Raw genomic sequence first — 13,615 nt, forward strand, 5'->3', positions numbered from 1 at the left:
TGAAAACAATTAACGGCTTACTTAAAAGTATCGCAATCAATTATGTATATTGTCAATCGCACGCAAAGATGCAGGGACACGAATCTCGCTTAGCGTACTATTACAACGACTACGGTACAAAAAGTATTCTTCCAGAATTCTGCAATAGCTAAACGACAGAAATACAAAATTGTATTATACATAATTTGTTTCAAAAGAACCATATTCATCTCATAATACATCGTCGTTATAATAATATAGTGATAGTCGACTAAAACTATAAGTAATGTACAATTAAATTATATTTTAAGAATAATATGGAAAAAACTTTCGTCTTCGATCAAATTACTTTTGTTGAAGTCATATCAAAAACTCAACATGAAATCGTTTTTAAAATTTACAAAATTGATCTTAAAAATTGCTAAAAAAAGCGTAATATTATTTATATTAATTAATATTATATTGTAGTACAATATTGTATAAAGTATATTTATTTATGTGTACTAGTACCAAATTAAATACGTCGACAAAATTCCAACAACATATTTATATAAAACATAAGAAATATACTTATATATATAAATATAAAATTACATACAATTTTATTACATATTCCGATATTCGCCGAAAAAAAATGTTAATAAAGTTCTATGATAACGTTTAACGACCACTACGATATTAATTATATAATATATTTCTCCCCACTTCCTCATAATCGTCACACAACCAAAAACCGGTATCTTAGTCGTCACCGATCTGCTCTCCGCGACGTGCATACGTTATACGCATTACGCACTATGATGCAGTGTTTGACAACGCGTCTTGCAGACAGCTGACTGTAATGTTCTTTAAACTACTATAATACAAACCGACTTTTGAGATGCTTTTGGAGTTATTTTTTTCTTAATAGTGTTTATTTTTTTCAATAGTACATAACCGACTCGAATACGGTCAAACTGTGTAATGAATATATCATAATATACAACTGTATACAATATAAAACAGTTACGAATCATCGCTCCGTAGTGGAAACACAAATAAACAATACCTACATATTTTTCAGTACTATGTAATATCAGTGAGTCTAGGGTACTTATTTAATTACAGTAATTTTATATAATATCTAATTATATTTCAATAATTATTGCATAATATATCGGTACTATATTGCTGTAGTATAGTATACCTATATATTGTAAATATACATCAATTTGGTGTATTTGCTTCTGGGAATGAGTCGTTTGTCAAACATCATTAATGTGATATTATTTTTTATAATATGAAAGAATAATATTTTTGTTTTATAATATCAGTAATATTTATTCACAAAAAATATAATATCATCAATATTTTATATGATACATATACAAGGTGGTAGATATAATATAAAATAATTCTCAACTGAGTAGTGGATGTAGTCCTATTTATATATATTATATGCTTTGGTTTGGCTTGTGGTACGTCATCGCGTGTCACAATAACGTGTATTTAAGTATTAAGTAAGTACTTCACGTATAGTCGTATAGGTGTGTGAATAATATATTATAAAATGTCAACTGTAGCGCTGCATACAATATTAGGATCCTAAAAATATCTTTGAACATTGAATGAGTATAATACTTAATTTAGTGAGAATTAAGTCCTGAATATTACAAACGAATTATTATGCGAATAGAATATATATATTTTTAAGAATTTTAATTATGTAATTATAATACTACCTACATAATATTATTATATAGTATGTATCACATGCACCCAGCTTAGTATATTATACGTATTGTAATATTGTGTAATATATTTTAATTTTTAATATTTGTAATAGATAATCATAGTTAATAACTAGGTAACCATACGGATTATTGTAGTTAAAATATACTGTTGAATGTATAATTGCGGATTAGTTGACTAGAAATTATATATGTAAATATTAACAACAACATGTCATAAATGTAAATAATAATATATATTTACTACCTATTTACTAGTATTTTCTTTTTGAGTTATTAAATTACAAAGTATTTGTAATTTGTATATTTTTTTATTTTACTGGTCTAATAATACTATATTATATTTATGCCACACTGTTGTAAAATATGTATTAACATATTTTTTTCCGATTTTATAAGTTTTAAGTTGTCTTAAATGTATTATTTTGTACATCATAGCTATTGACTATTCATCTATTTTCGATATTTTTTTTTGAAACTTGTTAACCTTGAACATGCATTATGTCAATACATTTAAAAACTAGTTTATAAATTTAAATACGCTATACTATAAATTTTGTATAGAAATACACTGGTAGCGCCATCTGTCCAGTGAAATAAAATTTAAGAAATGCATAACTTTTTCAAAACAACTAAATATGAAATGAGATTTTATAAACTGATAATCTCAAAAATTACTGGCCCATTTCAATGAAAGTTGTATCAATATAGAAATTTATATACCTACCTATATAATTTATATTGAAATCTAGAGGGTGTTTTTAGCATATTTTATCAGCCACTATAAAAGGTTGCTGATGTGGTGGCTCACACATGAATTTCGTTTTGGCTAACGAGAATCAAAGTTTTTCTTATAAAAAAATATTTAATTATCATTATTTGTTATTCAAATTTTTATAAAAATACAATATCCGTATATTCTATAACTCATAAGCTCGACTTATTTTAATGTGCAGATTTAATGCACCCAAATTGTGCAATGGAACGAGATTGAGAGAACCTATACTATTTTTAAATAGAAACTACAAAATCGAAATTTTCACTGTCTCTGCCAATCGCCAGTAGTCAAATTATTTATTTTACAAGAATACCTATAGTTATAAATGAGTGTCTGATACATATGACTATACGAGTTATAAGAATCGTTTATGTTTATGCATCTGATAAAATATAACTAATAATACTCGTATTGTTTATAATGAAATATTAGAAAGTAAATTTAATACATTTAAATGATTAATAATTAAAAAAATATATGGCCCAATACTGATAAAACTGCGTAAAAATATTTAAAATATTTAAATTTTTATTCAAACTGCTATTATTTATAGTAAGCATTTTTCAATTTTAAACAAATGAATTAAGATATATTATTATTTATATGATGGCAATAAGTATGTATTCTTCCTTTAAAAGTATAATCTCTCGATAAACAACCTTAATGATCAGTCTATCATAATGATATTTTTTTTATTGAAACGGTCAATGCTACAACTACATGATTTTAACCGGCTGCTTATTGTTACGAATAATTTACAATATGTTTAACCTTAAAAACGAAAGATCTGTATTTATTTAGTTTACTATAGAAATACTAATCAATATTTTATATACTTGAGCTTACAAACTTACAGAATTACACTTTTTGGAAACAAATTTAGCACATTTATCTATAGCGCAACCACATTCCAGAGTAAAAAAGTTTTAAAAGTGTCTTGGTGTTTTCACGTTTGTCGAAATTCATTACCAGTGGGCATCATTCGGGGAATAGACAAACTTGGTAAAATGCTTTACCCTAAAAAATTTGTAAAAAACGGAAAATCTTTATTTATTGAATAATCATTATGGTGAAAATCAGTGAAAAATATTTTTGTATAAATATTTATTAATATAAATAATTTATTAGTGTATGAATATATTAAATATACATATACATTATACGTATAAAATTTATAATTTGTGATAAATTGTCAAATTTGGTACCTAATATTTTTCACTTTTTACAGAAATCATAAATAATACTCCTGTTTTGCACAGTCTATGTAATCTATGAGTACCATTCACCATCCTTCTTTATTAATTATGTATCTATAGAGTTTGAATATTATTCACTATTATACGCAATGTTCATTATTAGATACATTAGATATATATTCTATAATATTTATTTATAAATATATGCTCAAACTCAAAAAAAAAAAATTATTTAAAAGATCTAAATTTTAGTTTTACTAAACATTGCACATCTTTCTCGCCTTTTATATTTATGGTTGAGTTTCAAAAATTGTAATTATTGTTTTCATTTTACACAAAAAAAGTCTCATATAAGTAGCATAATATAACAAATCCTTAATGCTGGGTATTCTACGTATTTAAATATTTTATAATTTAATTTAACGAATTTCAATTTAATATGTTATTTATAAATAATAAATAAATAAATTGTATATTATATGTAATATATAATTTAGTAAATGTATAAGTATTGAGTTTATGATTACTGATTAATATATCGTTTTTAGAATACATAATTCTAATTTGATATTTTACATCAATAATAACAAATAATTAACATTAACATAAATCAGAAATATCATAGCGTAATATAGGTAATATCAATTTTCTCATGCTGAGCTGACAGGCTGCTGTTAGTACTTTAAAATTATCGTATTATAAAACCTACATTGACATAATGAGATATGCAATATCAAATAGTGCAATGTATGCAACTATTCAAATTCAAAAGTACTTGATAAATACACAATATAATAATATATACCAGCAATGCCTCAAAAGGGTATATTTAAATTTCTAACAAAATAATACCTTCATTTCTTGGCATGCGAGAACCCCAAATAATTATTTAAACATCTACATAGCAAAATAATTATTAACACTACATTAAATTAAGTATAGAAATCAATATAACAGTTGTAGATAACTGTTGTAGCCTTGTAGGATTTTAGTAATATTAGTCATCTGTTGTATTTATGGCTGAATTTCATAAATCAAATGCTCGTTATCTTAATAGGAGTACCTACACATTAACATGTAAAATGGGTCATTTTAAAAGCCAATTTTATTTTATAATAATATCTAATTTAGATTACAATATTGGTATATTTATAATTATGTAAAATAGGCTAGATTATTTTAAATTCAATTATCAAGTATTTAATTACCAGTCGCCACCAACTACATATAATATAAAAACTATAAATTACAAATATTAAAACTAAATACTATAGTTAAAAATACATATAACAATAATTATTAATAATATTTTTTAAACCATTAATATGTGTTATTACTTATTGAATTATTAGTTATTTAGAAATCATTATTAAATTAAACGTAAAAGAAAAAAAGAAAACTATTAACTATTAATTGAATTAAACGAGTAATAAATAATAATAACCTTCAATTAGTTAAAATACAATTTTTAATAATTAAATTATACTTAAAGTCAACATGCTAAACTCAACTATGAAATAAATTATATTTTACTCAGTCATAGTTCTTGGTTTTTTAAGAGCATTCATTATATACTATAATTTTGAAAAAATATCTATATTATCAGTTTATATGGATATTATACATAATTATTATAAAAGGTCGTTCAATGTCTAGAGTCCGTATACCAATTGAGTATTTGATAGTACCCTACACATTGTGATTTATTTATTATAGATAAGTCCTTTTTGAAAAATGTAACGTCAATATTGATTTTATAAGAAAATATTATTTGGCCATATGCATTAACCTGACACGCGTATGGACGTACAATTAATTGTTTCACTTCCATTATATTATAGCAATAAGTCAATAGTACTAGTGCCGCAGTACTATGTCATTGTATTAATGTTATATTCAACAGCAATTATGTATCACATGTTGTTTAGATGTATATTGTATACATCATTTTATAATTATAATAATAATAATTTTAATTATCAACACGTTGAAATTGATTGGCCACGACAATATTATTACCTAATTGTTGGAAATGTTTATGCATTTTTGTAAACAGGGTATGACGTACCAAACAAGCAACTATGTTTAGTTCAGCAAGATTATAATTATTGAAGTATGATCACATAAAAATGACAAAATTAATAATTATTTTCATGATACATCGTATGAATACTCTAATAACTTGTGTGATTGTCGATCGTATCATATTTAACTATACATAATTTGTATTATTCACACATTTAACTGTAAACAGTATTTTTGTTAATTATTAAAATTGCCTATGTTTTTTTTTTCATAGATAAAAATTAACTATTTGTGTACAATATTACTATAAGCGTAATCCATATGTATACTTATGGTAATTCAATACGATTCAATTGGCATTTACTACACAAATCCGCGTAAATAAATGAACTTATTATTGTTTGGACGAGATGAGTGGCCTCAAATTAACGACACATGCGATCACTCAAAATATAACGATTAAAATGATTATGGAAATGTGATTCACTTCAATTAATTTTCTTATCTACAACGAACATGTCAAAACAATAATAATATATGGTACATATTATACACATAATATCATATTATATTCATCATCACCGCCACCGAACCATAACGTTGTTTAATGCGAACACGTTTTGATAAAAAAAATTTTCAACGCTTTTATGACCGATGATTACTACGAGATCGAGAGCATAGTACTAGAGCATCACAACAACAACAATAACAAAAACCACTATACAACATCACCGCTATCAGACATCGAAATAACAGTTCAGTCGATCCGCTGACACGCACTCGACCGGTCTGGTACGTACACGTGTGATATTATCCACACGCGATCGAATAGCACGTTTAACCAGCGACATATTGTTTTATTCACACGACAATGTCGGACACGCCTAACGTGTAACGACAACAGCGACGGTAAATACATCGATCGTCACCGCTCCAAGACACTCGCGGTATAGCCCCGATGGCCATGTCATTCGTCCGCGGTATGGCGGCCCGCGTGTCCGTAGAGCCCGTGCTGATGTTCTATTTCGTCGCGATGGTGTTCTCGGGTTGCCTGAGCACCAACCTGCTGCTGTACAAAGCGTGCGATCCGACGGGCGTGATGGCCGGCCGGGTGGGCTCCAAGTGCCCGGACGAGGCGACGGCGCAGCACGTGGTGGCTCCAATCAACGGCTGGAAGGCGCTCGTCCAACAACTGGTGCCCATCGCGCTGGCCATGGCCGCGGGCACGTGGAGCGACAGGCACGGCCGCCGCCGACCGCTGATCGTGCTGCCGATCGCTGGCCAGATATTGGCGGACTCGCTGTCGTTGTACTGCACCGTCGTGTGGTCGGTGTCGCCTGCGCTGACAGCCACCGTGCAGGCGGCCGCGCTGTCGCTGACCGGCGGACCGCCGATGCTGTTCAACGGCATCAACTCGTACGTGGCGGACACGACCACGGACGAGTGGCGGACCGTCAAGTACGGTATGGTCGGCGGCACGATTGCCGTGGGCGGCATACTGGGAATGATCGTCTACGGGTTCGTAGTGGTCAACGTGGGTTTCGCTGTCGCGTACATGGTGTCCATCGCCCTAGGGGTGGCCGCGCTCGCTCTCACGTTTGTGTTCATCGACGACGACGCTGCCCGCCAGAGGGCAAAAGAAGCCGGTGACCAGGTGCCGTTGTACCAGGACGTCGTCCGGGCCGTCAACCCGTTGGACGTGCTCCGCAACTGTTACCGCGTGTTGACCAAGCATCGTTTTGGCCACGGCAAGCTGATCCTGTGCCTAGTCGTGTTCGTATGCGCACCGCTTACGTGCGTGCCGCTTGAGGGTGAGTCAATCGCCATTTAACGTACATGAATACACTATTATAATTGTTTACCTTCATAGTTGATTAACATTATTTCTAGTCACCAAAATTTGAACTTTTTTTTCACTTTTAAGCGCAATTTTTAAGAATTTAATAAATACTATAGTAGATTATATAATACAAGCCTATACACGTATCTTGTAATACAATTTTATTCAAGTCTGTAAAAATCTTAAATAACATCTTTTTATACGTATATCAATATTTTTCCTATATATATTCTGTTCCAAAATTAAAAACCAACTTCGCACTCGAAAAATTTAAAATTCCATTAAATATGCACTTTGAATCATTGAAATATAATATTTTTTAATAACTTTCAAATTAATGTATCTACGTGTACAATAGACAATGTACATGGTAACTTATTTCAATTATTGACATTATCCAAACATTATCTAATACAATTGTCCCATAAAACTTATTACACATTTTTTTCGTATTTTTTTAGCTTTTTTTACCACAAACAAAAATTAAAACCTAAATAAATCTAAAAAAATGTATAAAAATGTATAAAATGTATATTCAACAATTTTAAAAATTAAAAACATGTATAGAATCTAGATTGATAATATTATAAATAATTTAAAGAAATTTAAGTCTCTATAAAACTATTTATTTTTAATCAAAAAACAAAATTCCTATATCAATTTATCAAAAAATATTTATGCATTTAAACTCCTGTTTTTACACTAATTTATTTTGTTATTTCTCCCGATTACTTTGAAAACTATTAGACATCTACTTTTGACTACCCACACTACCAATTATATTCAATTTTTAAAAATTAAAAATTTAATCATTTTTTTTTTTTTTGCTCCAAAAAGTGTTGATTGAAATAAAAATATAATAGAAATAGAAAATATTATACCGTATTGAAAAATCGATACATTTATCACTCAAATCCAAAGGAATGATAAAACTATTATAAACATTGGTAAAAATTTCATTTTATAATGATATATTTCAATTTTAAATAAACAATATAATTCATATTCCATTTAATTTGCTATATAGTAATGTATTCAATATATATTGACAGGTTTAAAAAAAAATGAGTGCATATTTATTAATCCCTACTAATAAGTTATACAACACAGAATTTATTATAAAGTGCTACTATAGATATAGAACTGTGTATTATATCTTTGATTTCATCATCAATTTTCTGAGTACCCTAATGCAATACTATTAATTCATCTTATATTATGTATATGATTACACTTAATAATAATAAATAATTAATTTGATATCCATATACATCAACGTATAAAATAAATATTTAATTACTTTCATAATGACTAAAAATATGTGCGAGTAATCTATAAAAAAAAATACGAAGGCAATTTATTATTATACATGTATATGAATTGTACATACGTGAATCTAACTAAAGAATATTTGGATGAATCATAAAAATAAATTCAACGTAATAAAAATGGGTAGGTATATCGTTTAAGTTAAGGTTGTTTTAAAAGAATGTACTTATAGTTTTATAAGGTAGATTGAATTTTCGATCAAAAATTTGTTACATAAAACTTATGTCATTTATTCACTTGTTGTCCACGTTATAGATAGAAAGGTATATATCTACAAATTTATAAATCAATTATAATATTGTGTATAAAAATATAAATTGTATTAATAAATATATATATATATATATATATATATATAGATAGATATTAATAACATTGCTTCTAAATTCCATTGATTTTAATTAGGTTTAGGTTTAAAGTTTATGGATAACCTATAGGTAAAGAACTTTTCATTTTGAAACAGTGATAGCCGTTAGGTAATTAAATCAATAGTATAGTACCATACGTCTGTAAAATTCCATCTAATAATATGAGGAACCGTGTTGCTATTTCTTTTATTGTTAGAATTCTAACCAATATTTACGAGTATAAATTGAATTATATAACTTTAATAAATACGAAAATGTATACGACTTATTTTTTTTGTCATACAAACTATTGTTATATATTACGAGTATTTGTATTAAAAATGATTTTAAAATCGTCGACATTTAAAAAATAGTATAAATTGTAATATTTGCCAATCCTTTTGATCACAATGTACTCGTATAATTGCTCAGTGGTTTATTATAAAAGATAAAAAAATCATTTAAAATTATTAATAGATATAAAACATTTTATAAAATACAAGAGCTTTTATATTATGACAAATATGATATGACAATGTAAGTCATAAGAATTAGGTATCATCGTTGTTATTTAATCGTATATAAAAACTGTATTGTATAAAAAATTTATATTGTCATATAAATCTAATAAGTTTTGTCTCTTATTTTTCTTCTTTAAATTAATTTCTCAGTATACAAAATCAATAAATAATTGATATTTAATTGAAAATTAAAAATTGTTTATTGTAATACACATTAAGAATCAAACATATTTAGTATAAGCGTGTTGAATTTTTAATTACAATACGAAAATTAATAAAAATATATGCAACAATCATATATTATTTTGTTCATCATTATACTTGATTATTCAAAATTTGTTTGAATACTTATTATTCGGAAATATAAGTGCCTTTTGTCAATAAATTTAACAATACAAATCAATTTTATTTTTAGGAGAAATGTCAGTATTATATCTATATTTGAGATATAAATTCCAATGGAATGAAGTAGACTTCAGTATTTTCAATGCTTACCAGCTGTCTGTTGTATTAATAGGTAAGATCGAGTTCAAAAATAATATCTACATATTTGAAAACTTTAAATTTAATAATTACCATATAATAATAAAAATATATTATTCAGTAAAAATCAATTTCCAAGGGTAAATAAACAAAGACAACTTTAAATTGTATTATTAAAATAATAAATTTAAATTTATTGTTCTTTTATTTATTCAATACCTACTTTACAGATAATAATTATTTATAAAAATTAAAAAGTTTGTTTAACTATTGTCTGTAATCTGTTTCTTTATTTTAATTTTTTTTTTTTTAATTACACTATTATTGTCATTATTTTTTTAAAACATATGTTTTTTTAGGCACATTGTTTGCATTAGGTATTTTAAGCTACAAGTTTAAAATGAACGATGCGTTAATTGGTACTATTGCTTCAGTATTTGATCTTTTGGCTGCAGTCGCTTTCTTTTTAGTTTCCGAATCATGGCAACTGTATTTAGGTAATTATTATCGCAATAATGTAATGACTGTTTTAGAATAATAAAATATTATTATTAAATTTTACAGTGCCACCGTTAGAACTTTTTCGAGGTGCAGCTTTGGCGTTAACTAGTTCTATAGCTTCAAAATGCGTTGGATCCGATGAATTAGGTGATTATAAGAACTTATTAAAATAATTATATACATGTTAGGGTTTTCAGTATTTCGACTTTAATACCTTTTTTGATTTTTACGTTATGTCAGGTTCTATGAATGCAGTGAAACTTTTAACGGAAAGTATAATGAAAAGTGGATTTCTACCATTATACAATTTTATATACAACCATACATTCGAATCTATGCCTAGTGCATTTTTTTTAATCAGTATTGTTCTAACAACTCCACTTATATTCGTTTTTTAGTAAGTATATTGTTTAATCTGTAAAATAATTTTTTATTTCAAAGATATAAAATAATTTGTATCTACGATAGAATATAATGTAGTATATAAGTACGAGTTTATTATAACCTAAATATAGATACGTTCTATTAAAGTCATGATTACTCTATTTGCAAAATCTATTGTTAAAAAATTATTTTATGGGTTAATATATTATTGGTATACTTTTTTAGTTTGATTTATTACTTTAACGAAAATCAAAAATCGAATACTGTTGAAAGCATCAACGGTCAAAATAAAAAACAAGACACCGAAGTCGCTCCAATCAACGATCGTAACGTAATTAGTTACCATATTTAGTAAGATAATACTACACAATGGTCAATGACAATACGTTTGTAAGATTTAAGATGTATAAATGTATATTTATATTTGTATTTTCAATATTTTAATACATTATAATAATAATGTTATCTAAAGACTGCAGTTATAGCTAATTATTCATGTATACACTACGACTATTACAAGTACTATTAAAATATATCTATAACGCATTTCATAATAAGCATTGTTATAAAATCTTTAAGAATAGTCCTGTATATAATATAATAATCAACTTAAAATAAAACAGAACATTTGTATTTAAATAATTGCATTGAAACTAGTGCATCATATATTCCTTGCTAATCATTGCATCACTTCTCGAGACTATAGTATTGATTGAGATTTAAAATTTAAATGTATAGAGTATAAATAAAAACTACAGAGCCTAATGATTTCTATCAAAATACTTATTAACTATTAACCTATTGGCTATAGACTATAATATTATACATGGCTATATAACACATTAATTTACAAATACTATGGTGCTTCGTGTAAAAGATTTTGTAAAATAATTGTGTAACAGTAGTTAACTCAAATAAATTTTAAAAACTAGTACCTAAGTGGTTAAATTGGTAAGAATAAAAAAAGACAAAAATAAATCGAATGGAAAACTGCATTATTCCAAAACAGTTGACCTAATTGCGTGAATGATTTGATAAGCCATGCTGTAGTTTTGTAAATAGATCAGTAGCGGTATGATAGGATATTTCACGAGGCCATTGGTTTTTCGTGATTAAATTTACAATTTACAATTATTTAAGTGGGTTGTATTTTACCTACTAGACACTAGTGTTACTCTTATTTATTTATTTATTTATTGTTCTTATTCTTTATTTTTTTCTCTTTATTCTTGGTTATAAACTCATAAATAATAATAAAAGAAATAGGCTTTAGCACATTAATGTATCTAAATCTAACCTACTTATTATGGTATAGCATTCATATTCACCGACCATCAATAGAATACCTACCACCCTAATCTCATAAACTCTTAATAACTGAATATAGTACGTAATATCTTCAGGCTATAAATCTACAATAGGTACACAATTTGGTTACTCAATAAACGACATGAACAATTATTGAGATATTATATACTTGTTATATCTGGTATAGGTATATTATACAGTTGGTTAACAAAAAAAAAAAAAAAGAAATATATTGTTACATCAAATGTTATGGTGTTTTATTTAAAATGTGCGCACGTGTTAAAAAAAAATATTGGTTAGAATATTATAAAACTCAACTTTTTTAAATCACTGTAATTTTTATATTTGTATTTTATTAGAAATAATAAAATATTCAATTTATATCAATTTAGGTGGTTTGTAAATTAAAAACTATCAGTAAGACAACTTTACAGAGATCTAAATGTTACCTTACATGATACAATTTTAGCATTAATTGATTTAATGTTACTGACTAGTAATAAAAAATAAAATAGCCTTTTTATTGGAGATAAAATTGCTAGTTATTTATCTATTCTTTATCTAAATGATTAAATGAACTATAATCATAGACCTTAATACTATACTAAGGCTATGATTGAAATGTGTCTATTATTTTCATAAAGATAATATTATTCTACTAATAAATTATCTCTTATCTGCATCTATATAATTATATTAAAATTATTATTAATACAATTCTGTCAGTGAACGATAATATTTAGACAAAGCAAAACATCTTTTTATATTATAATAAAAGTATATTGTACAGTGTTATCTAGCGGCTAATAAACCTCGATTCTACGTGGTTTCGTTATACATGTTTAAAAGACAGCGACAGATAGAGCTGCTGTTATTACCTCAATAGAAATTGTCACTAGCACTATTATTGGCACAACACGGTCTACATAATCAGACAAAAATCGCATCATGATAATAAAATGGTATTATAAATAAATAAAAAATTATTTTGTTCAATGCATTCCAAAAGAAAAAAAACAATGAAATATTATAATAAATAATTGTATTAAAACATTATATTTATTATTAGATACTTCTTATAAAGTATACTTGTCTGTTATATTTCAAAATCTTGACTTTAAATAAACACAATCTTTATCCAGTTCGATTTAGAACTGAACAAATGCGGTGCATGTATCTACACATTTTTAAGTT

General features: G+C 26.5%; 1 protein-coding gene across 3 annotated transcripts; it reads left to right on the plus strand.

The window, feature by feature from the left end:
* Positions 1-736: 736 nt before the first annotated feature.
* Positions 737-11,670, plus strand: LOC132916898 (probable peptidoglycan muropeptide transporter SLC46). Of its 3 annotated transcripts, none has more exons than XM_060977331.1 (7): positions 737-1,068; positions 5,983-7,519; positions 10,161-10,262; positions 10,588-10,725; positions 10,793-10,876; positions 10,970-11,126; positions 11,339-11,670. In XM_060977331.1, the coding sequence occupies exons 2-7, from the start codon at positions 6,667-6,669 to the stop codon at positions 11,463-11,465; spliced, it is 1,461 nt and encodes a 486-aa protein (XP_060833314.1). In that variant the 5' UTR covers positions 737-1,068; positions 5,983-6,666; the 3' UTR covers positions 11,466-11,670. The 3 variants fall into 3 exon arrangements, with proteins under 3 accessions (XP_060833314.1, XP_060833313.1, XP_060833315.1); XM_060977330.1 differs by having other exon boundaries at positions 737-1,057; XM_060977332.1 differs by having other exon boundaries at positions 737-1,048.
* The last annotated feature ends 1,945 nt before the right edge of the window (positions 11,671-13,615 follow it).

The sequence above is a fragment of the Rhopalosiphum padi genome, chromosome 1 (assembly GCF_020882245.1).
Source record: "Rhopalosiphum padi isolate XX-2018 chromosome 1, ASM2088224v1, whole genome shotgun sequence".
Lineage (NCBI taxonomy): Eukaryota > Metazoa > Arthropoda > Insecta > Hemiptera > Aphididae > Rhopalosiphum > Rhopalosiphum padi.